General features: G+C 39.7%; 1 protein-coding gene and 1 long non-coding RNA gene across 3 annotated transcripts in view; one reads left to right on the top strand and one right to left on the bottom strand.

Moving 5' to 3' along the window:
• The window catches only part of LOC306799660, a 59,658-nt gene extending 55,486 nt beyond the window's left edge, over positions 1 to 4,172 (bottom strand). Inside the window, exon 1 of the long non-coding RNA XR_013773656.1 lies at positions 3,685 to 4,172. This is a non-coding gene — a long non-coding RNA (uncharacterized lncRNA). The remainder of the gene's footprint in view (positions 1 to 3,684) is intronic.
• RIPK1 (receptor interacting serine/threonine kinase 1) lies at positions 748 to 24,955 on the top strand. 2 transcript variants are annotated; one of them, XM_079300982.1, is made up of 12 exons: positions 748 to 859; positions 5,334 to 5,545; positions 7,125 to 7,278; positions 8,197 to 8,334; positions 10,749 to 10,977; positions 11,800 to 11,949; positions 13,065 to 13,141; positions 15,371 to 15,452; positions 17,544 to 18,146; positions 19,640 to 19,711; positions 21,531 to 21,695; positions 22,373 to 24,955. In XM_079300982.1, exons 2-12 carry the CDS (start codon positions 5,394 to 5,396, stop codon positions 22,657 to 22,659), a joined length of 2,109 nt encoding a protein of 702 aa, XP_079157108.1. In that variant the 5' UTR covers positions 748 to 859; positions 5,334 to 5,393; the 3' UTR covers positions 22,660 to 24,955. The 2 variants fall into 2 exon arrangements, with proteins under 2 accessions (XP_079157108.1, XP_079157107.1); XM_079300981.1 differs by having other exon boundaries at positions 15,362 to 15,452; positions 22,373 to 24,954.

Genomic DNA, 24,955 nt, shown 5'->3' with positions numbered 1-24,955 from the left:
ACAGAAAAACAGCAAAGGCATGGCCCTTATGTGAAGAAGCCATATTAGCTACACACCTGACATTCAGAGGAGGTTGAACTATATGGTTTACAGAGATCCTTTTGATTATGTATTCCTGCAGCTGCCCCCAGGATTGTTATCTGTAATAAGAGACTATGCTGACAAAAGAGACTCCTTCCTCCGCCCTTCCTGAACAAATCCTCACATATCCAGTGCCAAATTTTCCATAGACAAAGGCATTTCCAATATTCGTCGAACTCCCAGCCTACTCTCAGTCCCGATAACGTCGAGAGGTTTTCAAGATTCATAATGCTCAGAGAGCTCAGGCAGGAACAGAGTAACTGCGTGACACCGCAATGCCCAGAGAGCTCAAGCAATGACAAAGCCGCTGCACGGCACCGATCAGAGTGCCCAGAGAGCCCAGGCAGCGACTGATTCTCTGCCGGCACCTACCGCAGTGCCCAGAGAGCTCGAGAGTTCTGCTTGTGGCACCGATCAGAGCCCAAAGGCTTCAGGCAGTGACAGAGTCACGGTGTGGCACCGATCGTAATGCTCATGCAGCTGAGACAGTGACACACTCTCTGCCAGCACCGATCAGAGCGCCCAGAGAGCTCAGGAAGCGACAGAGTCACTTCTTAGCACCGATCGTAGTTCTCAGAGAGCTCGACAGGTGACAGAGCCACCTTGTCGCGCCGATCGCAGCGCAGAGAGCGGAGGCAGTGACGCAAGCCTGGGCGGCACCCGCGCCACTTCGAGCTCCGCCTCCCGGGACCGAGGCGGTCCTCCATCGGCGGTGGGGGCAAACCCCACTGCCACCGGTACCCGGGGACGCACCGGGACCTTCAGAGGCCAGATCGCGGTACGGGGCGCGCCGGAGCGGGGGCAGCGGGAGCGGGGGCAGCGGGAGCGGGGGGTTGGGGGGGCGCGCTGCCGCACCGAAACCGAAACCGGGATGGCGACCCAGCTGTGCGAAGGCGTCGCCACCGCTGCGAAATCCAGGGGGCTGCCAGGGTGACGGGCTGCCGAGGCGAGACGGCCCGGCGGCGGTACGGCGCTCCGTCTAACCCGTCCCATCCATGACCACCGCGGAGGGGCTCCTGGGCACGGGAAACGGGAAGCGGCGGGCGGGGGAGCGGTGCGAACGAGGGGAGGCGGCGGCAGGAAGCCGTCGGGAGGAGAAGGGCGATATGGCAAGTCGGCGAACGAGGAACTAGGCCAGAGCAGCCCCGCGTTAAGGCTTCCTGGCTCCTTGGCGAGGAGCCGCCTCTGGCGCTTCCCGCCCTGGGCACGGCGGCTGCGCTGGGGCTGAGCGGGAGCGCCGGGAGCGGCGGCCGCTCCTGCCTCGCCCTGGGCACCGCGGCCGCCCCCGCCTCGCCCATCTCCGACAGCTGGGCCCGGCATGGCGCCGCAGCCGAGACTGCCCGTCCCGACTGCCGTACGGAATGCACTCTCTAGCGACAGAGCCCACTCTAACACCTTTGCACAGACCCCATCCTGCATTTGTACAGCCTACTGCACAGACCCCATCCTTTCCACTTCCCACGCTACCTCTGTTCCTGCGAAAACTTGTGTTGCAAAACACCTTTGTTTCCCTTTGCATTGGCTTCTCCTCCCCTTCCCACGGGATCCATTCTGTAACCTGCTGACTATCTGACACAGGTATTTTCTTTGCTATTTCCAAAAGGAAAAAATAATTTTAGAAAATCATTCCTTGATGAAAAGCTGAAAAACCTGAGCGGGACTGAAAGGTTTAGATGAAGTCGGTTATGACATTTACAGCAACAGATCTGAGATACCCTGACAGCTTTTGAAACATCATTGTCACAGTCAATATTTTTGTTATCAGCTGTAGCAGCCCAGTCTCCTGTTACTCATTTGGGAATACCAGCTTTGGTTTCTATTCTTAATTCCTTTCCATTAAGGACTGATAATTAATTGGCCACGAGTTTTGCTACTTTTAGACATGTTCATTTTCTCCGCTTAAAGTTTGTAGCATCTCTTAAAAATTTAGGTGCTGGGAGCATCATTAGACTACAAAAGGCTGCAATCAATGTTTTTACATATTACTGTGTTAATGTGCTCGGTGCTCCTCCTTAACCATGCAGGACACATCAGATCTGCATCAGATAAGTTGCAAATCGTTAAAACTGAGCAAAGCACTTTTGAGCAGTGATTAGGAATATGACCCGATGACCTAATCAGGTTATGATTCTTGTGAATTTATATGTCCTTTAGGAGTTACAGAAGAGGACATAACCATGGTGTTAAAAAGAAAAATGCCACAAACACACTCAGCACACTTCTCTCCTTTTCTAAAGGACACCAGTCATACTGGTGGACAGAAATTCCTCTCTTCTAGCAACGAGTATTTAAAATAATACAATGAGGGTACTTGGTAAATATGAACCCAATCAAATACAAATGTTCAGAATAGTATATGGAAAAAATTGCTTTATAACTGATCACGTATATAGATGAGGGCTACTTCACAGAATGTAAATTAACCACTAGAAGAATGCATAGCTTCTCTAAGGGTTGGCTAAGTTAAGCTACAAAATTTCTATTTTCTTAACTGTAAATACATAATACATAAATTGATGTGTCCTAAGTACTAAGGACATATATAAATTACTCTGTATCTCAATAAGAAGCAGTAAGTTGGAATGAACCAGAGTTTCTGAGCTTCTGTCCTTGTTTTTTTATCATCTGATATTTTAAGGTATCATAAGCCAATATCTCATGTTAAATAGTATACCAGAATAAGTAGTCTTTGTATTAAAGCCTGGCTAGACATTGTTTTCGTATTATATTCATTCTAAAAGAAAAAAAAAGAAACCAAAACTTTGGATTTGAAATAAGTCATTAAATCAGAAAGCTTCTATTCATTACTTAATAAGAACAGCCAAAAAAGCAGTAGCATCCTACCATGCCCAAGGGAGAAGGTTCCTTCCCATCTAATAAGAAAATTCCCTCTTCTTGAGTGTTACCCAACTCACTTCAGCAGATACATTATGAATTTAGAAGTTATTACTTCTTTTAAATTTCCAATACTTCTGGTGACTACATGCAGCTTGGTAGGAACAGGTAATTAACTTTGTAAACAGGAACAAGGTTCTGTATTTGTTGCAGTTTTGGAAAGAGATGTTTTTTGCCAGGTTATATGCCAGTCCCAAGCTATTAGTGGTATTAATGCAACTTTTGAGATTCAGCATTCAAAAATACACATCTACTTTGCATTCACAAGAAAAGCATATGCAAGTCTTATAATAACTACCTAGATACATAATTGCTGTTAGCATGGAAAAATTAACATTCATAAGTGACTTCAAACCAATTCTTGGAAGGGAGACCAAGATAAAGAAACAAGGTGTTAGTTTGACTCTCATGACTGAATTTAGGCCCTTGTACGTGTTACATCCATCCCATCTGCACAAAAATCAGTATGACCACGCAAACAAATCCAGACAACCATCACCAGAAACTTCCAGGGAGATGAAAGCTCAGCTATGAAAGCAGCAATGGCACTACTATGAGTCCTTGGACTGCTATGAACAATTTCCTACCTGCTATTTGACTAACTGTAAAGGAATTAAAAAACCAAACCAAACAAACAAAAACAAACAACCACCAAAAAGGAAAAACTACCACAATAAACAAATCATTATTAGGCATAGCAGGACTTACCTTCTTACTAAATGAATGCAGTCATATCCTCAGGCTTGTGCTCATAATGCTGGCAAGCACTGCAGCAAAGCAAAGTCTGCATCTTTTTGAAGTCTGTAAAGCCAAAGCAGAAAACTTCGAAGACACTGCTCTGGGTGTAGGGAGGTCGTTCCCTCTCTGTACTACAATAGCCCATAGAGTCTCTGTATGTACTTGGAAGAGAAGGCTCTTGCTCTATCTCTTTTACAGGCACAATTTATGTCTTTTTTTTAAAAAATTAACTTATTCTTCCTGTTTTGGTTTGTCAGTATTGAACTGATAAGACCACTTCCAACTCGGCACTGAAACATCTCTCTTCCCTTAGGTACCTACTTTCCACACACTCCTTAGTTCCCAGGCTCCCTAAAGAGCCTGTGGTAATGAGGCAGTCAAAATTAGGCTGCAGCTGGTGTTCACAACATTAAGTGATCTTTTCAATTAGAGATTGGATGAGAGTAGTTTACAGGAGTTAGCAGTCATTTGTTGGTCAGGAAAAACTTGGGAGTCCCTTTGCTACACAATTTAGAGCTATTAGTAACCAAACGAGGCAATCAGCTGTTGCTGATAGTGGCACTTAGAGGTGGTGCCTTTCTCCCAGCTCTGTCTGTTATAGTTACCCAAGATGAGTGGAAAATGAACAGCCCTGCCAGTCTCTTGGACTTTATCTTTTCTCAGCAAACTCTTTCTTTACCTGATGTAAGATGCTTAAGTGAAAAACTTAGTGAGGGGTAAAAAAAGCAGAGCTTGTTGGCTTGCACCAGTGCTAGCAAAGCAGTTTGCTGACATGTACTGAAGGCAGGGGCTAGCCTGGGAACCATATTAGCCAAGAGTACCATAACTTTATCAAAGGATTAAAATTATTCTGGCATCCACTGGTGTTTCCTTACCTATTACTTATCTGTTTACTTATCTATTACCTACCCATTTCATAACATCCCCCAAACTATTTTTGTCTCTTGCACTTAGGAGTTACTACAAGTCTTCACAATTTCTTTGTTCCTCTTAATGGGCAGAGGAGAAGTTGACATACGTAATCCTTCCTAGCACTTGTCTCCTTGAGTTCATGTGCAAATAAGTTTCACCCTCCAGAGGAACCTTTTATTTGGTTGTTTGGTTTAAGCTTTAAGCAAACCCTTTAGAGCTCGGTTTGCAAAGATGCCTAAAAGGTAGCTTAAGAATTATATAAGCATCTGGGCACTTGACAGGCCCATGTTCAGGCAATTCAGAAAACAAGATACCTATCAGAATCATTTGGCACTACCTGCCTTTGGGACCGTGGCTCTTGATTTTTCTGGGGTTTGGATTTTACACATATGACGTATAGGGACAGTACCAATCTACTGCATATTGTATAGATGAAAACTATTTATCAACAGCACCTTGAGATCCTCATGTGAAGAAATCAACTGCAGTTGTTTTACATCAACTGAATATAGCTGTGGCAGGTTGACAGGATAAATCATTGTGATCTATAGGTCTGATTCTGTGAGAACTACACCATTTTTGGTTTCCAACTAAGCATTCATAAGGGTCATGAGAGTTTATGTTTCTGTCCCACTCCTTAAATGTACACTTATTTAGTGGAACAGTTAAATGCTTTTTATGACACTTCCTCTTCTTCTATACTGCAGGTCCAGAAGCACGAGGGTGCTTGATTTTGTTTTAATTGCTAAGCCACAAAGACTGCAGCCATGTCTCTGGAAGACATCCACATGAACACCACGGATTTGCTTGAAAAAAAGCAATTAGATGCTGGAGGATTTGGAACAATTTCTCTATGCTTTCACAAGAAACATGGATATGTAGTATTAAAAAAAGTGTATACAGGACCACAGCGCACTGAGTAAGTTACTGATCTCAGTTCTGATTTTCATTTCACTTAGTCTAAGTCCTCTAAATTCAAATAAGATAAACCTAAATGAAGTACAATATTTTCAAGACTTTGGATTCTGGAGATACTTTATGTGGAGAAAAGAAAACAATGCTAACAGCTGTCCTGTGAATTTCCTTTTTTTCCTCTCTTGAGACATAAATTGTTAAGAATCAAGGGAACTCTTGCACACTTAAGGAAATGCAGGAACTCAGTGGTCACACGATATCTGCAAGTTTGAAAATAATGTTTTCAATGAAATTATCCAACTGTAGGTGTCCACTAGGAACTAAATGCACATAAATTATTGGCAGGACTATAACCTCATGTGTGTTAGTACCATGAATGTAACCTTCTCACTCTTGAGAAAGAGCAAAGTGAGCCAAGCCCATTGATTTAATTCAGAGATTGAATTAGCTGTTGATTTCAGGTTACATTGCAGCTCTACTATCTCACAGCTGTAACTATCATAAAAATCTGCCATGAGTCATCTACTAGAAAAAATTCCATGTTTTTTCTACTTTGGGCTATGATAAATGAATTAACTGATTTTTTACTTTGCTAGTGGAAAGCAAATTAAGAAATATCTAGTAGTTTGCAGCCTGCACTGACAGTTTGGGTTGACCACAGTTAAAATGGACAAGCCTGCCAAGTGTATTTTGGGTTTGTGTTTTTATTTTTTCATTACACAGGCTTATTATTTTGTTATTTCTTAAAATAATGAACCAAAAGTCTTCAGCAAATTTTTAAGTGATCCTAATGCAGACAAAACAACCAGTTTCTTCTCTAGTAATATGGAGGAACACAGATGGAGAAGGCAGTTTTGTTTTAAGTCAGAGGGTAAGAAAGCATTAGCAAGCAAGATTTTCTTATATCCTTTTGTCTGATGACTAGAACATGAACAATAATAAAAATACCACCCCTCCTATTCATTATGTAATGGATACTGTCTTTTTTTAAGACCCTCAGTGAGGGTTTTCCAGCTATGTACCTGTGATTGCTGCTGGGTTGTACTGAGGCTGAGGTAAAGAGTTAATTCTTTTAATTCATCTTAAACCAGTAATTGTTAGCAAATGCCATCATCATTTAGTATGTGTGTGGTTCCCTTGTAAGAAATCAGTTTTGAACATGAAGCCCTTTGGAAACAAGACCTCTATAAATAGTTTCCTGTACAAGAAGTAGTGGAGTGGATCTTGATTCTCCTTGTTCCAAGGCTCTTTCAGCTCTGCCCAGATCTTACCCCAGTTTAAAGATTTGGACATCCACAGCTACCTACAAGAAGAATGCTTATGCAGTTACTGAAAAGCAGGACTTAAAATTAGACTGAGCAGACAGTCTCTGTGTGAGGCATTTGAGCAGCATCTTAGAGAATATACCCTGGCTTGAACAACTCTGTATAAATTCAAATTCAGCTGAAAGTATGGTTACTCTTGCAGGGGTTCTAGGGGCCTTGACATTTTTGGCCATGGTTTTCATCATGAATCAGTGTAATTTTCATCCCTTTGTTCTTTCTAGGCTGGCACCTAAATTCAGTGTGATTTCTCTTGTACAGGTACAATGTTTCCCTTCTTGAGGAAGGCAAGATTATGCGCAGACTGCAGCATGACCGTGTGGTAAAGCTACTCGGTGTCATTTTGGAAGATGGAAACTACTCACTTGTGATGGAGTATGTGGACCGGGGGAACATGATGAAAGTGCTGCAGAATGTGAGCAGTCAGTTACTTTATCCCTTAGGGTTGGTGAGCTGCTTGAAAGGGACAGGATGTTACTGCCATATCCAGAGAATGGAGTCTTTAATTTCTTATTCTTCTTTTTGTATTAAAAAGCCAGTGGCAGCACTGCCTCCTCTAGAGACAGCTGACAATGACAATGGCTTTCCTGTGCATCACAGAGAAGCAGACCAATTCAGATTAAAATGTTCTAGAAGTGGCTGTAGAGATATGTGGAGAATTTGCCAAATATGTAGCAAATATTTGTAAATATGGAGTGACTCTAGAGTTATTTTAATGCCAAAATTTTGATCCAAGAGGACCTTAGAACCATAGAATATCCCTAGTTGGAAGGGACCTTGAAAGATCAAGTCCAGCTTGCACAGGACAACCCCAAAAATCCACAACAACCACCCTCTGGGTGAAGAATCTTCTCCTAATATCCAAACTAAACCTTGCTAATCCAGCTTCATGCCATTCTGACAGTTTCTATCCCTGACCACCAGAGAGAAGAGACCAGTGCCAGTCCCTCCACTTCCCATCACGGGGAAGCTGTAGACCATGATGAGGTATTTCCTCAGTTTCTCCAGGCTAAACAGACCAAGTGACCTCAGCCCTTCCTCATATGGCTTCCTCCCAAGTTTTTCACCATATTTGTGCCTTCCTCTGGAGACTCTCTAATGGCTTTACATCCTTCTTAAATGATGGCCAAAACTGCACACAGTATTCAAGGTCAGGCCATACCAGTGTGGAGTAGAGTGTGATAATCACCTCCCTCAACCCACTGGTGATGCAGGCTTTTCTTACCATAGCTTAAGCAGAGGTACTCTTGGGGCTGAGGAACTTTTCCTAAAGACTGAGTTTTAATTGTAATCGTAGTTGCATTTTTTAATAGATGGCACTTCTTTCTTTTAGCTTTCACTACCTTTGTCAGTGAGAGGGCGTTTTGTGCTGGAGATCACAGAAGGAATGCTTTATCTGCATGAGCAAGGCTTTGTACACAAAGACCTAAAACCAGAAAACATCCTTGTGGACAGAGACTTCCACATTAAGGTACTTGTTAGAATGTGAATGGAGAAGGCTGGGTGATTTGGGTTGAAGAATCCATTTCAGGCATGCTGGTTAAGAGGTCATAACTTGGTGGAATTGGTTGATGAATGCCTTTGTAATTTAGTGAGCTATCACTGGGAGAGTGTTAGCTCTGGATTGCTGAATTATGGTGGCCTATACAACCTCTGAATTTGAGATTTGCACAGTATTTTTTCAGTTGTGGGAAAAAAAACCCACTAAGGGCATTAAAAATATTTTTGAGAATTAACAAGCTATCAATAACGAAACAATTAGAAAGATTAAACAAGTGTTAATACAGAATTTGAAACAGAATAGAATGTTTTATGGATAATGTCTTTTGTCCTTTATTACTGTAATTTCTCCTCCTGCCTTCACTTGCTTTTTTTTATTCCTTCCTTTCTTTTGCCTGTTGTCTTGTCTTTTGTACCCCTCTTTTCGCTTAGTCATCATTTTAAAATGACATCCAGGAGCTACAAAAAAACCCCATCAGGACACTACTTCAAAGAATGGTTTATAAGCCTATTCCAAAGCCTTTCTATTAACTTTAGTGGGGTTTTGGATCAAGACACATAGATATAGAGGCTACTGTGGAATAAACCTGAGGGGAATTTGCAGCAGTCTTCATCAAATATCCTTTCTCTGGTCAAGGTGAGTTGTTGAAATAATCATCCCATTACAGTTGGAAACTACAGAGTTCTCTGTGAAGAGAACTCTGCCATTTTCTGTTTCTCACAGAAATTCATAGAACTTTGTCATATTTCTCATTTCTTTCACATAAATTAGTAAGAAGTTCTTTGACAAGGTTAATATAGTAGCAAGTGCAGTATGAGCAGCTTGCAGATAAGAATTATAAATTTATTTCTTTTGCAAAAATAAAACCCCCATATTGATCTGCTTTAAATGTAAATTGTATAGGGAGTTGGGTTTCAGCTCACTTACATGAACAGGACCAAACTAGGCCATCATCACATTTCATGACAAACTGATCTGGAACACAGGATCAAATTCAGAATCAGATAAGGCTTCCTTAAGTAGCTTCATCAAAAGTATAATTTAAGGCAACTGTTGTACAATCTATCTGCTTGAATGTGTTTAACATTGTCAATAATTGGAAAGGGAAATAGTTGTTCCAGGAAATTGTAGTAGTAAAAATTTTATGTCATATCCTTCTCTATCACTAGACCTCCTTTCACTTCTAGACATGAACCTGGACTCCTGCTTCCTCAGCAGAATGTCATCTACATTTTCCTCTGAATACACAAGCTTTAAACATAGCCCAAGGCTTCAGAAATTGAAGAGGAGCAATAATAGTTAGAGGCAATAAGAGAGAAAAGTGAGTTAGAAGTGAGGCAAGGTGTCACCTCGCTTTTATCTGAAGTAATTGAGTTACACAACTCAGTTTGACAGCTGCCTATGGCCAAGAGAGACAGACCCATTTTCTTTCAGCTTTCCTCTCCTGTTGACCTCCTGTTCCCTTGTGTTAGCACTGGTGCTAATCTGAACACCCTGCCTTGATTTAGGAAGCCAAACCAGCAGATTACCATTTGCCTTTTTGGCAGTACTATCCTGTTGGGTTGGTTCAGCAAGCTGCTTGACTTCCTTGCACTAGGTCTTCCCAGGTAAGTGTCACTGCTGGAACAAGAGGGAGCAGAGGGAACACATAATAAGAGACTGGGGGAAAGAAGGAAAGGATTACTTTCTTCACCACCAGCCATTAGTCGAGTTGCAAAACTGTGCCCTAAAGTTTCATTAATAGCACATTGTCCAGCACACAGTACCCAGCTATCTCTGCTTTAACCTGTTCCATGCTATTCTTTTCCATGTCTCTTTGTCATACATATCACATCATTTTCAATCCTCTTCCTTTTCTGAAAGAAGATCTAAAGTGGTTGAGTTAAATGGAATCTGAGTGGAAAGGACAGTGAGGGAGAAGGCGTATCTGCCCATCTCATAGATTGATTCTAGGTTTGAATCTTAAATTCTTCTCCTGTGAATCATCTGTTCTCCCATGAGCACTGCAAGCAGACCTTAAATATGACTGTCAATATGAGTGAAACCGTATTTCTTTTATTCTCACATTGTGCAAGTGATTAATAATATTTAACATGCATTAATAATAACAGTTAAACACAATAAATAATAACAGTTCAGCCTAATAGCTCCCAATTGGCAGTGATTCATTATTTAGGACAAAACTCAAACCAAAGAAAGAAAGAAAAACAAGAAAAAAAAATCAAATAATTTGTTTTCCTTTCTTAAGTTGTATTTCTTCACTATTTAATTTTTAGCTAAATTATTAGATTAGTATTAAGACTTGATAAAATTGAGCAGTGCATGCAATACTTGTTTATCTCTTCTTCATTACAGCACTAGCTCTGATGTGTCTCATTTTTCAGATTGCAGATCTCGGTGTTGCCTCCTTTAAGAACTGGAGTAGGCTGACCCAAGAAGAAACTGTCAGACAGAAGCAAATGAAGAGCTCTTACCAGAACAATGCTGGGACTCTTTTCTACATGGCCCCAGAGCATTTACGCTGTGTTAATACTAAACCAGTAGAGAAATCAGATGTTTACAGCTTTGGCATTGTGATCTGGGCAATTTTTGCTAACAAAGAGCCATATGAAAGTACGTTACTTCTGAAGGATGCTATCAGAAAAATAAGTTACAAATATGAAGCATTTAACATTATAAAATTGAGATTAGTAGATTGCATCTCCTATGGCCTAGAACAGCATCAGTTTGGCACCTCATGGCCAGTGAGAGGAATTAAGCTGGCTTCTAAGCATGGACAAAAATACCTGAATGAAATTCAGCCATGTGCTGAATCTCCTCACATCTATATGGTGTGGGCACAAACCAGACTTGGTGGCAGAAATTAGGCAAACCTCAGGTGGGCCAGGATGGAAACTTTGATGGACACTATTACCTGAGGTGGACTAGTTACACACAGAAATGAGTGTGATCTCACAGTCAGTTACCAATTCTCAGCTGTGTGGTGCTGATTTCTCAACATGAACCATTGGGCTTATGTAGAACAATGGAAGCCAACTGTGGAATTCCAGAGTAACATGTTTATAATTTTGAATAGATTTTTTTGCTATTTAAATGGCTAAATGTTGCCTGTGTGGCCATCTTTGTATTCATATCTAGTGCAGAACTGATGCACCTCAGATGCAAGTTCTAGAGAGCTACATCTGTAACACTCAGACTGCACTTATATATAAAGGTAAATCCATTAATCTCAAAATAAATCTCTAATCCATGTAAGTCAGGGCAGTGGATGCAAATTTACTAATATGAAAGATTTATAGCTGTAACCTGCTATAACCCCTTTGAAATCATATTTTTCATACCCACAAACACACAGGGAGCCACTTCATTGTTTTTTACCTATGGAAAGGTAGCAAAACTCATGAGCAGATCCTGATAGGAAATTTTATTTTTCAGATGCTATAAATGAAAACCACATTTGCTTTGGCATCATTAATGGAAACAGACCAGACATAAATGAGATTGCTGATAAATGTCCAGTGGAAATTATTGACTTAATGAAGCAATGCTGGGATGAAGATTCAAAGAAACGTCCAACCTTTGCAGGTAAGGCATTGCTTTAGGATTCATATTTGTCTGAGTCCATTGATAATTTATAATGCAGCAAAACAAACCTGACTATTTTCCTCTTGAAATCAGGTGGGGGTGTTTTTGAAAACTGAAATAGCAGTGCACATGTAAAGCATGCTGTCTGTACCATGACCAAAAATGGGATCTGATCCAGCATTTACAGGTTTGAGAAATCCTTGTAAGTGGAGCTAATTAAGACAATTTATCCCTGATAATTTATTTTCAGCATAGTAAATCTTATTGCTGAAATTTACATAAAAACTAACATCAAGGGATATAGTATATCTTGACCATGACTGAGAAAATATCCAATTCAAAGTACTATAAATTCAAAAGCTGTCCTAATTATCCTTCCATAAGCAATCTGACTGACTTTGATAGCTAATCATCCTTTCATATGGTCAGATGGCAAAACACTTCCAATCAATAGAAGTCTTGGCTGAATGGTCTGGCAAGGAGATTAGAGCCAAAATTCTACATCTCATTGTCTCTCTGCCTCAATACATAGTGCCCCTCCACAAAAAAAAAAAAAAAAAAAAAAAAAAAAAAAAAAAAAAAAAAAAAAAAAAAAAACCCAGAAACCCCCAAAACAACAAAAAGAGGAAAAAAAAACCCCAACCCACCCCCCTCCAATAAATAACAGGAAACTGAGGTTTGTATTTACACAAGGGCACCAGCAGCTTTATATACAGCAGGCATGTACTTGCATACTTAGAGGAAATTTGTATCCCATAAGGAACTCACCTATTCTCTCCACCTTTAACATATATCTGCTAATAAATTAATCTTATGCTTGTATTGTGTCTTAGCTTCTAATTTTCCCTTATACAAGTCAAGGAAGGATGCTCTCACCTACTGAACATAGACAGATTTCACCCTAAAACACAATACAACAACAAAAAATCCCTAGAATTCATCCTGTTCTTGTTACTGTTTAAGACTAAATGTATCATGTGAACAAATTACAAATGTATGTATACCTTTCTTGTTTCTGACATCATAGAAATCTTCATTTCTTTTCCATCATGATTGTTAACATTACAAGTCTTTCCATTGAAAACCATTTTCACTTAGTTCTTTAATTTTTGCAGAAATCAGTGAAAGATATGAGCCATTTTACTATCAAAATCTAGGAAAAAATATTGAAGAAGATCTGAAGAATTTAAAAGTGAGTAGCTTTCTAAGCATTTTGAGGTTCCCCACATTCCTTCTTCCCTATCTCAGTTATGGCCAGAGTTTGCCACCTCAGGACTGATCATGCTTGACTGATGTGATTTCCTTCTGTGATAAAATGGCTGGATTTGTGAATGAGGGCAGAGCAGTGCATTCTCAACCTTCAGAAAGTTTTCAATACTGTCTGCCAAACTACTCTTGTATCCAAGTTCAGATGTTGCTGTCTGGATGAGCAGATAAAAACAGGTTGGATGGTGAGTCCCAAAGGAGAGCAGCTGATGAATCCTACTTCATCTGCAGGCCAGAAGCAGCTGCAGGAGTGCAGGGAACTGGGACCTGACCTGGTTTACTCCTGTCAGTGATCTCACAAAAGTGATGGAGCACACATAAGGTGTGCAGGTGACCAAACTAGAAGGACCAGTCAATGCAGTTACAAGCTGATAGCTGCAGGCTGGAGGAATGTGGTGACAGAAACCTTGTGAAATTCAGAAAGCACAAGTGGAACATGCTGAGGTTAAATAACCCCTGGCTTCAGTGCCAACCAGGAGCTGCCCAGCCAGGGAGCAGCAGTGCCAAGAAGAATCTCAGGGTGGTGAGAGCAGCAACCTGGGCACCATCCTGCCTGGCACCTGTCTCAGGCAGCAGATCTGCTCAGACCTTGTTAGTCCTGATAGAAGATGGGGCTACTTCAGCCCAGGCATGAAATGGCTTTGGAGGACAAAGAAATAGCAACCTGCCCCTATGTGTGAGGAGTTTGAGAAGATAGAGACAAGCTCTTCACAGCAGCACATCATATGAGGACTAGAGAAAAAAAGACAAATACAGTAACTGTTAAAAAAACTCCAGAGTTTTGAAAAATGAAACTGATGAAACAGATTTCTTGGACTGATTTGATCAAACTCCCAATGTGAACTGTATGTATGTGAAACTTATGACAGCAGCCCCAAATCAGGACCATGACACTTTTTACCAGATGGATTAGTGCTCTGCAGATGAACCTCTCACAACATAGGGACAAAATGACTATTTAGGAAATGGACTGTGAGTTTATTACTTTCTCAGGAAGGAAAGCATCCATTACAATCAGAGCATAGATTGTGAAGAGTGGATCCAAGGCAAGTCACTATGTGAATTACTAGTACAGCTTCAGTAGCAACATGACTTAGAGGGTTTGGGCATAACCTCCCTGCTGGCTGCCCAGCAATCAAGGAAGCCTCCTAACTAAAATGATCACAGAATCACAGAATGGTTAAGGGTGAAAGGGACCAGAAGTCATTTGGTTCAACCCCCTGTTCAAACAATTCCATTACTTAAGTAAAATCCAAGGACCTGCAGTTGTAATATGTGTTAGAATGTTACCTTCTGTTTTCAGAGGGAAGTCAAGTTTTTGGGAAGAGATAGGTAGCAATTGTTGATTTTTCATCTGCAAAACTACTTCTTGGGCTTAATTAATATTTTTTAAAAAACCACTAACACAAACTCTAGTTTTGGAAATTATTTCATAAGTAAGCAAGACTTGGGGAATAATAAGTTGAGAAATAATTTTTCCAGGTTAAAAAATTTGCTTCCAGTAAAGCCTGAATAATAGGAACATCAGAGGAGTAGAACAGGAGTAGATTTTGCCTTCACTGTAGTTAAGTGAGGATGAGGGTAATAGAAAGGAAATTGCACTGCTTCTTTCTGAAAATTTCATCTAAACTCCTAGTTTCTCATCATCTTCATAAAAGTCAGTGTGCCTATACCTGAATGTTAACTGTTTCTCACCTCTTCTTCCCTGTTGATGAATGAACTTATTAAATATAGATCCACAGTACAGGATGCATGTTTGCTACCTTTACCTCAGCAGCATCCCCTCACCAAGACTGCTTGCCAAAAGTCTGGCTATTAAATACAAGTCAGACAACCCAGAGTCACTCTGGATTAAACTCACATTCATGTAGGCAAGAGTACTGTTTGGCCAACTCAGAGTATTATGTACTGCAGTTACATTGCAGTCCACCCTCCTTTCACTGAAGAAAAGATTTTGCCCACCTGTAGCAAAGCAATGGGTATTTCCTGTCAGGCTACGCTCTCTTAAAAAATATGGGATCTTTTCCCAGAGAATCTGTTTATCCAGGTCACTTCACAGTGAAGCTGTGCTGTTCATAATCTATAGGTACTCCCTTTGTTTAAGCTTTTGCTTATAATTTGATCATTTGTTCTTTCTCACGTGCAGAAAATGTGGCCTGAGTCAAATGAACTGCTGAATAGCATGGAATCTCTTCAAATAGATGCTGTACCAGAAGATACCAGCAATGGTCAAGTAGGTAAGTCACTAGCACATAATTATTCTGTGTATTTGTCAAAGATAAAGTTGTGTACAAAGCAGGTGACCTCAGCATTAAGGTTAAGCATCAATTATTCAGCACCTCAGAAGGAATTGTAATAACTGAGATGATGTTATTTGCTCCCAGAAGTTGCACTTACAATTTCAAATTGTCCATCATCTACAGTTCAAACCCATCTCCTTTTACACTCTTCTGCTTTCCTCTTCCATCCCAAAAATTTCACTCAACATTAAACTTTACAATGGTCACTTTGATAATTACTTTTCATACTTGATCTTTCTTCTCATCTTTTCAGTCATGCCAACTGCTTGGTTTGTAAGCTTTAATTTCATTAAGATTTTTCTTTTGCCCCTCCATCCTTTCTTATGAATGCTCTGAATATGATCAAGATAGATAATTGTGAAGTATTCCTTTGTTTAGGACCGTGGTCTCTAAGGAATCTGAGGAACACTAGTAGATAGTTTTCTATCTCTTTTCTCTCATACTTTCATCAAATCTTGGATGAGTTGTGATTTTATAGAGCTGGCTGTCTAATAATGTATCTAATATGATAGAGTTTTGTAGTAGTGTATCTGGAATTCTCATATCAAGGTTTCTTAATATCAAGGGACACAGGATCTTATTTGCAACACTGATTTACAAGAAATAATTAAAAAATCCAGTAAAAATAAAATTCTGTTATCTAAGACATTATTGAATTAATAATGTTAAACTGTAACATGCAACTAATAAATCTTCCTCAAAGCTAGGTTTGCCACAACTGTTCCTGAGTAGAACTGATGGACTTAGGGCAGCCCCACTGCTGTATTTTTAAGTGAGTGTAGTTACATTTCCTGAGCAGAAAGAAGCATGTATGACTGCTGCAGATTGCAGATGCTCTCAAGTTCTAAGTACAAAAAACTTTGCTGTGAATGTCCTCTGCAGAAAGATGCCATCTTGCCAGCCTGTCAATAAAAGGCAGGGGTTTTTCTCTAGTCAATGTGCATCACTCAGACAGTGGTAGTGAAAGGCATCCCACAGGATCTGTTCATACATCTCAAGCTTGCCCTGGAGAATAGATGCCATATAGTTTATGCTAATACTGAATTTCTAAGAGCTTTGGATGGGGTTATTTCTGTATTTCAAAGGAATTAGTTTTGGTCCTGCCTAATATGGGCTGAAATAATGTCAAATTTGGAGGGGAAAAAAACCCAGTTCACTGGCATTGTTTGAGCAATAGAAGCACATACATACACTTTATTCCAGTTTTACAGTGCTCTGTAAGTTCCTTTGCTTCAAGCAATGTGTGATATTTTCTAGAAAAGTGTGAAGCTTTCAAAACTTTAAGAAAGCATTTGTAGTCTTACTCTTAAAAATATAACTACAAGTAGTAACAAAGAGTTTTTATGTTTCTTATTTTGTCTTGGAGTGCTACAGCATCATACAGATTATAACTCCATCTAGTTCAGTTCTGAAGTGGAGCTTCCTTTGATACTGAGAATTAGTTTGAAAGATGTAGATGACACAGACTATCTGGTAGACATTACTTGTAAAAATGTCTTCTTTGGTACCAGAGTATTCATAATTAAATACCTGGACAGGACACTACATAATCATTTTAAAATAAGATTTAAATGACAAATTATTTGTGCTGTATGAGATTACATCTGTTATTACAGTGGCATTATTTTCCACTTCAGTTTTGCACTGATCAAACTCCAGTTAATGCCAGAAGAGACATACCAGTAAATCAGACCCTACAAATACCTCCAGGAATGTTTGTTTCAAAGGCTGAAAACTTGATATCAATATAAGCAGAGTATGCAGTGAATTCTCACACTACTTCAGATAGTAAGATTTTAATACTAATAGCTTAATCAAACCTGTACTTCCTAGATAAAAATCTGTTCTACTTGTCAGTAAAGCTGTGTTTTATTTTATAGAATATCTTATGCTGGAAGCAGTGTTTTATTGAAATCTTTTAGATATACAATAATAATAAAGTAGGTTAATAGATTTTAGTATCATTGCAACAAGTTAAATACTTGCATTTAAATATGTTTTCAAACACTGAATGTTCTTCCCTTGCAGATCAGCCTAATTCTCTACACAGCTCTCAAGGTCCCATGACCAATGAGGTTAATGAAGCCCTGTTTGCTGCCTCCCCTGGGAACCAGCCCATTGAGAGCTGTGAGACCTCATTTGCACTTCCTGATAATCTGGATAGAAAACTTCAGCATGAATACAACTACCACGCATTTGGGAGCCGGATGGATAAAGAAACTCCACCTTTAGCACAAATCTTTTCAGTAGAATGGAGCCCTGGAATAATGCAGGAAAAAACTGTGAAAGTTTTCCCCGATCCATTTGCAAAGCCTTCTCCTGCTTCTCAACGGAGTGAACAGTATCCAAGAGCTGAAAAAGCAATATCAAACACTAAGCCATATTTCCAGGCAAACACTGATCCAAATTTTTGGCCACAGGCAGCTGCAACAACACCGAAATGGGGAAATGCAGATGCTTTTTGCAGGCCCAGTGCCAACAGTCTTCCAAAAGGAAAACCTGTGGATGCCTATGGACTGCCCTCAGCCAATAACTTTAGCCTAAGTAAACCTCCTGTGCCAGAATCTGGACAAAACTGGCAGCCACAGACCAACGTAAACTGGTATTCAAAGAATGCAGACACAGATACAGGTGAGACTCCTCCTTCCCCAATACCTATGTTTCTGAAAACACACTTTCCTCTATTGAGTGAAGTGGTCAGAAGAGTTTTGTAGTTCATGGAACAACCTACTTATTGCAGGTTGATCTGTAATACAGCAAGGGTGAATTTATCTCATGAAGTTCTCTTTGTTTACTCAAAGTTGAAACACTCTAGCTTTGATTTCATTATGCTGCTTTCACTGATGTCAGGCTGCCAATTTCAAATGAACCATTTCTAGAGCATCAGTGTAACAGAAGAGCATGAGACCAAACATCTGACTCTTCAGCTACCAGCCAAGGAAGAGCAGAAAGCAAGTACTGCTAAAGCAGCTCCCAAAACCAGGAGCTGCTACCAGTCATTCTAGGAAAGCTGAGGAGAACTTCGAATCTGAAACAGTAGCATTCATACCATAGGTTCTGCTCATGCAGAAACAATACTTGTAGCATTTCAGAAAAATAGATGGGTATTTTTTGGCTTGAGTTGCAGCAAGCTGAGAGACTCCTGAACCTAGGGAGCTAGCAAGGAGCTAAGGCTTGTAACTGGTTCCTCTGGGGAGCTCTGCCTGGCTGCTGGTACATCGTGGAGTAGAAAGGTATGGAGGCAAAGAAGGAAGAGAATATTGGGCATTAACAAAACATGGAAATAAGTGGTAACTGGAGACCTACAAGATACAACTTGGAGGAGCTAGAGACAGCATGAGATGCCTGCTCCTACTCTTGGATATTTTTAGCATGGTGTTATTTTCCAGGTCATCTCACAAGAAAATGAAGGATGCCTAGGCTTTTTACAAGCAGAATGACACAAAGATGTTATTCTGTTAAATTATTTATGCAGAGGCTGTGATTAGTTGTTTATGTGAATTTATTTACTGAAATTAATCCGAGGGCTGTCATGTCAGAAGGCAGGCATTACAATTTTCAACGTCACTAATAAAGGAAAACCTTCTATTTGAAAGAAATAAAGAAAACAGTTATTATAGGAAGTTATTATAGGAAACAGTGTAGCAGATAACCAGATTGAAGTGCACAAGATCTGCATTTCAGCTCTTCACTGACTTGTTGGGTGACTGTAACCTATCTGCTCTTGCTGTATGAGTTGCAAAGCTCATCAAGAACTCACACTTGGGAGTTTGGAATCTGCCAGTTCGAATACCTCATACAGGGCAGCTCAGTCTGTAACTGCAGTGTGTGCTGTGATCCCACATTGCCAGATATTCCTACACCCATGTGGAAGCCCATTGTCCTCACTGAGATCCAAGGATGGTTAAGGTTATTAGTAACTCAGCAAAACCACAATAAGACCATTGCATAAACTAGAGTTATTCAAGGAGACATTATCCTGCTAATTAATAAGCTTCTCATCTCTGTATTTAAGAGCACTGTATACTCACATTGTTATAAATATGGCAGTCATTGTTAAGTATATCTACTTTTCTATTTACAGAATGCTTTTGGCACTTCTTTGGTGTTTTCTCTTTCTACAGGTTACAGAGATTCCACCTCTTTCACAAGGGGAACATTTGCATACCATCCTGGTATATCCAGAGGAAGCTCAGGTAAGTGCTGTGGCCTTCATCTGCCCTGGTAGCCAACATGCTCTGCATTGCACTGTGACCAGTAAAGCAAAAATTTTCAGGAGCTTGAAATAATTTCTGTTATTGCTTAAATACCTCTAACCACAGCTGAAGTTTTCAGTATCAGCAGGTAAAACTAATTCCTGTCTCTAGCAGAACCTAAATACACCATTAAACATGTATTTGATAAATCAAGGACAACATATTCTTTTATGTAAGAATTTCAGAAATATGAGAGCATTTCAAGATCTCCTGCACATCTAAATTAGCCACTTCCTTAGATTAAACTTCAAGTTGCTGTCACTCTGCCCAGCTCTGGAACCATACACACATTTGGGACAATTTGTCTTATCTTGCTCTGGATTTGAATACAAATTTCTAGCTACAGGCTTCATGCTGATCAGCCTTCATTGGAGCACAGATCTCTACAGTTCTACTGGCATGAACCCCTAAAATCATGTAATACCCTTCAGGAGTTATTAATATATGCTCCTTTCAAGTTGTATAGCTTGGGACACTCTGAATTCTTTAATTAATCCTTTCAAAGGCTTGTCCAGTTTCTAAGGGTCTGCTCTACAAAGAAAACTTGAAAGGGGAAATTTCTGTATTCTTGACTCTGCACCCCTTAAATGATGACCCAAACCTGAGAAGCTGCAAAGTGTAAAGGCTTGGGAAAGGAGATTTATAAGCACAGTAAGTTTTACTGTTAATACTGTCATATTGACAAAGTATTTGCATACATTTTCATATCTTATGCTATATTAATTTTGTTGCCAGATAAGAACATAGCAAACATGAGGTTTATTTATATTTTTAACTACAAATATCATGTGTTTCCTGAGTTTTTTGGCTCAGAAAAAAAAAAAAAAGGATAGAGGAATCATAATGTTATGAGTTGAAGTAATAATGTTATGAGACATGATAAAATGCATTCCTTTTTTGCAACTTCATCAGTCTAACCATGCATACATATTTTTCTGGCTTGCAGTCTCTGGTTAGCATACATTAAGTGCAGTTAGATATTCATACATAACTATAGATTTTCACACTTCACACTGCAATTGAGTGTGTAACAAGGATGTAACCATGATTTCAGGTGATTGAATACAGAGCTTAGCGTATCATTTTAAGTATCTGTACTTCAATTTTAGACCCAGGTTATGAGATTCACCATTTAAGCTAGAGTTAGACTGTTTAATGGATGATTATCTAAGCAGAGTTCAGAAAACTGTCAAGAGAACAGAAAGCTGACATCACCTAACATGCATAGTCACTTAGCTTCATGCTGCATGTGAAAATCAGACAATAAACAAAAGATCAAGTTACATGTTTTACTAATCATACCTTATGAGCAACATGATTTGCTGTAGTCTCACAGAACTCAGAAGTCATAACTGTAAACCTGAACTTAGATCTGTGAAAAGTAAAGCTGAGAGGCAGAAGCAAGGCTTTAAGATTTAAACAGAAAGAGTGTTCGAGACAAGGCTGACCTCCTGAAGCTGTTAGGCAGCAGAAAGGAAGACTGCTACTATGCATTCCCAAGGCACAGAGAGCATTATTTACAGTCTAGTAACTATCAGCTGGGTTGTGGCTCTCTGTCATAAATAGACTGGGCTTTCACTAAAATGCATTTATGTCACGGTGCACAGTGAAAATATGCTCACAGCACAATTGTCAGCAAATGGCTATTTCTACATCAAGTGCAATGAATATCACTCCCCTTACTCGTAGAACTTCTTCCTCCTTGTGTTAGTTCTTGACATTTGAACCTCATGCTGTTGTTTGTAAATTTGTGTTAAAGTTCCTTATGCAGATGATTCAGTCAAGTACAACATAAGTAACAGCTCTGGAATTCAGATTGGATCCTACAATCACATGAAGATTGAAGAGCAGAATCCACATGCCAGCACTAGTCCTGTTGCTATGCAAGCAATTTATGCAGATTATGAAGCAAGGGGTGTATTTGGTAAGAGAAATTTCTCCCTAGTTTTCATGTGTTCACCCCATATAATTATCTGAAAATCATTTGGTTTGGAATGTATAAAACATTCAAACTTGTTAGAGGCAAGGCTTGGATTGGAGATCCTCACCTGACCTCTAATTTAAATAATAGAATATCCTGAGTTGGAATGGACCCATGCAGATCATGGTGTCCAGTGCCTAACATGACACAGGGAAAACGGAAAGTTAAACCATGTATTCAAGAGCCACAACAACTTCATTCAGATAGAAATTGGACACCTCTGAAATATAGTTTATTTTCATTGGTCAATACTGAATTAAACTATCCCTGTGTATTCCTAAGTAACATTTGTGTGTCAAAATAAAAAAGATATACAGCTCTTTAAGAATTCTAGAACGGGTTTTTTCAATCTCGCAGATTTAAGTGACAACCTATGATAGCTTCAGATCAAAGAGCAAGTCCAGCAACTGACCTATGAACACACATGTTCTGTCTAGACATTTCTTGCTTGCCATCACTGGGTTATGCTGCCTCCATGAAATGCACTTCTGATTGCATCACTAAGATTCTGTCTCCAGATATTACCAATAAATAGTCGGGGGAAGACAGGAGAGAGGGAGTGAAAGGAGCAGAAGAACTATTAAATGATGCAATTTTCTACACTCTTCTTCTTTTTGCAGACAATACTACTGTCCTGACAGAAAAGCATTTGAATCTAGTGAGAGAAAAGCTGGCTAAGCAGTGGAAGCACTGTGCTCGAAAGCTGGGCTTCAGTGATCCCGAGATTGATGAAATTGATCATGACTATGAACGAGATGGACTAAAAGAAAAAGTTTACCAAATGCTGCTCAAGTGGGTAATGAGGGAAGGCTCCAAAGGTGCTACAGTTGGAAAACTTGCCAAGGCCCTCTTTGGCTGCCAAAGACTGGATCTCCTTGGAAGCTTGATGCAAATCCAAGAAGAATAAGTTTACTGAGAATAGACTTTCTAGAACTCTCCTTTTTGCACTTTTTGTGAATATTTTTCCACCAACTGGATTTCAATGATTATTTCCAATAAATCAAAAAGTTCACATCACAATATTTGGTCTTCCAAAGGATAAAAGAAAACCAGCATCTTCTTTCCAAATAGAACAATTGTCCAAAGATAACAAAAAAATGCAAGACAAATATCAATTCAAGGAGAATGTATTGCACAAAATTTCTACATTCTAATATTGAAATGTTAGTAGTCTTGCTCAGTTCCAAAAATTGACCTACTGCTTTGAAAAATTTGCACAGAAACCAAAGTCAACCCTTAGATTTTTCCAGAAGTGCCAATACTTATCATGCCAGTATTTGACTGGTTTAAGTATTTCAAATCTTTTTTAAATTTTTATTAAATATAGATGCCTATAATTATGCATAACAGGAGCATAAATAAAAACAAAACCTATTTCTGGCTTTAAAAGTCTGTAATTGATGTTTTATAGTTATAATATTGCATTAGATTTTTTACATTGTTTGGTAGAAAAGGTTTTACAGGGAAAGAGTCTCATCTGCTTTATGAAATAAGAAAAAAATAGGTTAAATCAGTATGCAATCCATATTTAAAATGCAAGAATACAAGAGTTTTGGGAAGGGAAAGGTGCCTTATTGCCTCTTGGGTGAAGACCCATTCTCCTACTGGGAGCTCTGGGGGCTCCATGTCACTACGTTCTGAATCTCCTAGGCTGCATTTATATTAGTAGGTTAAATGCATCTAGGAATGTTATTGGATGCTGAGGTTAAACTGGCATACTGCAGCCTGCTGCCAGAATAGCAAATTCTTTAAACCTTCAAAATGTGCAAAGACTATTTCATAGCAGCCAGGTTGTTTCTGGGGAACACTGGAACAGCTCTGTAGTTAAATGTGATAATATCCCAGTGCCTGGAAGTGTTTCTTATCAGTCTGACTTCCTAATATTGACATAATCTCAGTGTGCAGTATCTATGAAAGAAGAATTACTGGAAGTTTTTTGACCAAGGAATTATGCCAAACTCTTCTTATGGGGGACCACACCTCCTGTTCTATCTGATATTTCAAGCAGATGTTTTGAAGCAGGTAATTGTTTAAGCTGTACATAGAGCACTAGATGTTCATTAGTGTTCATAACTATTCATTTTAATTGTCAAAAAAAAGCTAATAAGTTCATTGGAGTGCCATTAAAATGGATTCCCACTCTTTGATACAGCACCCACCATTTCAGTGGAAGCAAAGTGAAACTGTAATCAAAGCAAGCATGAACATATTTGTAGTCTTTAAACCCACTTTAAATTTATTGCACTGCCTTACAGTTTTGACTGAACAAAATGCTAAATTTTCTATAAACTCTTGAGTACAACAGAATGATGTGGCTTGTCTGTCTAATATATTGGAGTGACTTTATGATGCTTCTATCCCAAATCATCTGTCCTGTTAGCGTTGAATATGGAATTTTGCAGCTTTAGACTGGTTCCAGGAGTGAAGGGGGAGAGAAGAGGTGCAGAGTTTGTTATCAGAGTCTGATCTCACTCCCCCATATCCTTCACACAGACTGGGTTGTCTGCAGTGAACAGCAGGAGAGAGCTCTCCTCTGCTCTTGGATACTTTCTGGCTAGCTGAGGCAGAGAAGCTCCCTGGACTGTGGGTTTTTTTCCCTTTTCCTTGGAATTGTTCAGACCTGCTCTGGACTGAAAACCCAGAGCATCACCGGGAGCTCACGCCTGTGGCCTGGCCTGGGCCATGGCCTTTCCCAGCACCAGAGGGACTGAGAACAGACTGAGTCAGCCGGGCTGCAACACACAGAAGGGACTCTTCTGAGTTTGTCATCTCTTCGGAGCAGTGAGGGGTTGTGTTGTTAGGTATTGTTCATTTTTGTGCTGGGAAGTGCTTTGCCTGATAAATAAACACATTTTTTTCCACTTCACTCCGAGGAAATATCTCCCTGAACCAGCTGGGGGAGGGACTGCTAGAATCTGTTTCCTAGAGGAACCTCATTCAGAGGTTTTCTCCCAAATTTGCCCTAAACTAGGACATATAATAAGCATACACTTCCCAGAAAAAGAATAATTCTTTAAGCAGAATGAGAGATTGGGTAAGGGGTGTCTTTTCTATGTCAGTCCACAGAGCTACAGCCAGCAGCTACTGTATTAGTTCATGAAACAGATCCCTGAATAGATCACAAAGTCCATTTATGCTCTGCTAACGCTGGTTGCACCATTATTGCTACATGATACCATGTATATTGCTACACGTAGCATGAT

Source organism: Erithacus rubecula, assembly GCF_903797595.1.
Source record: "Erithacus rubecula genome assembly, chromosome: 3".
In the NCBI taxonomy this organism is placed as follows: Eukaryota; Metazoa; Chordata; class Aves; order Passeriformes; family Muscicapidae; genus Erithacus; species Erithacus rubecula.
Note: the sequence above shows the minus strand (reverse complement) of the source record. Positions and strands in the feature narration are given on the sequence as shown.

Excerpts from the sequence above, each read along its gene's own strand:
- RIPK1 (XM_079300981.1), top strand. The coding sequence starts at position 5,394 with ATGTCTCTGGAAGACATCCACATGAACACCACGGATTTGCTTGAAAAA. Across the intron at positions 7,279-8,196 it reads TGATGAAAGTGCTGCAGAAT|CTTTCACTACCTTTGTCAGT; the intron begins GTGAGCAGTCAG and ends TCTTTCTTTTAG. Across the intron at positions 19,712-21,530 it reads TATATCCAGAGGAAGCTCAG|TTCCTTATGCAGATGATTCA; the intron begins GTAAGTGCTGTG and ends TTTGTGTTAAAG.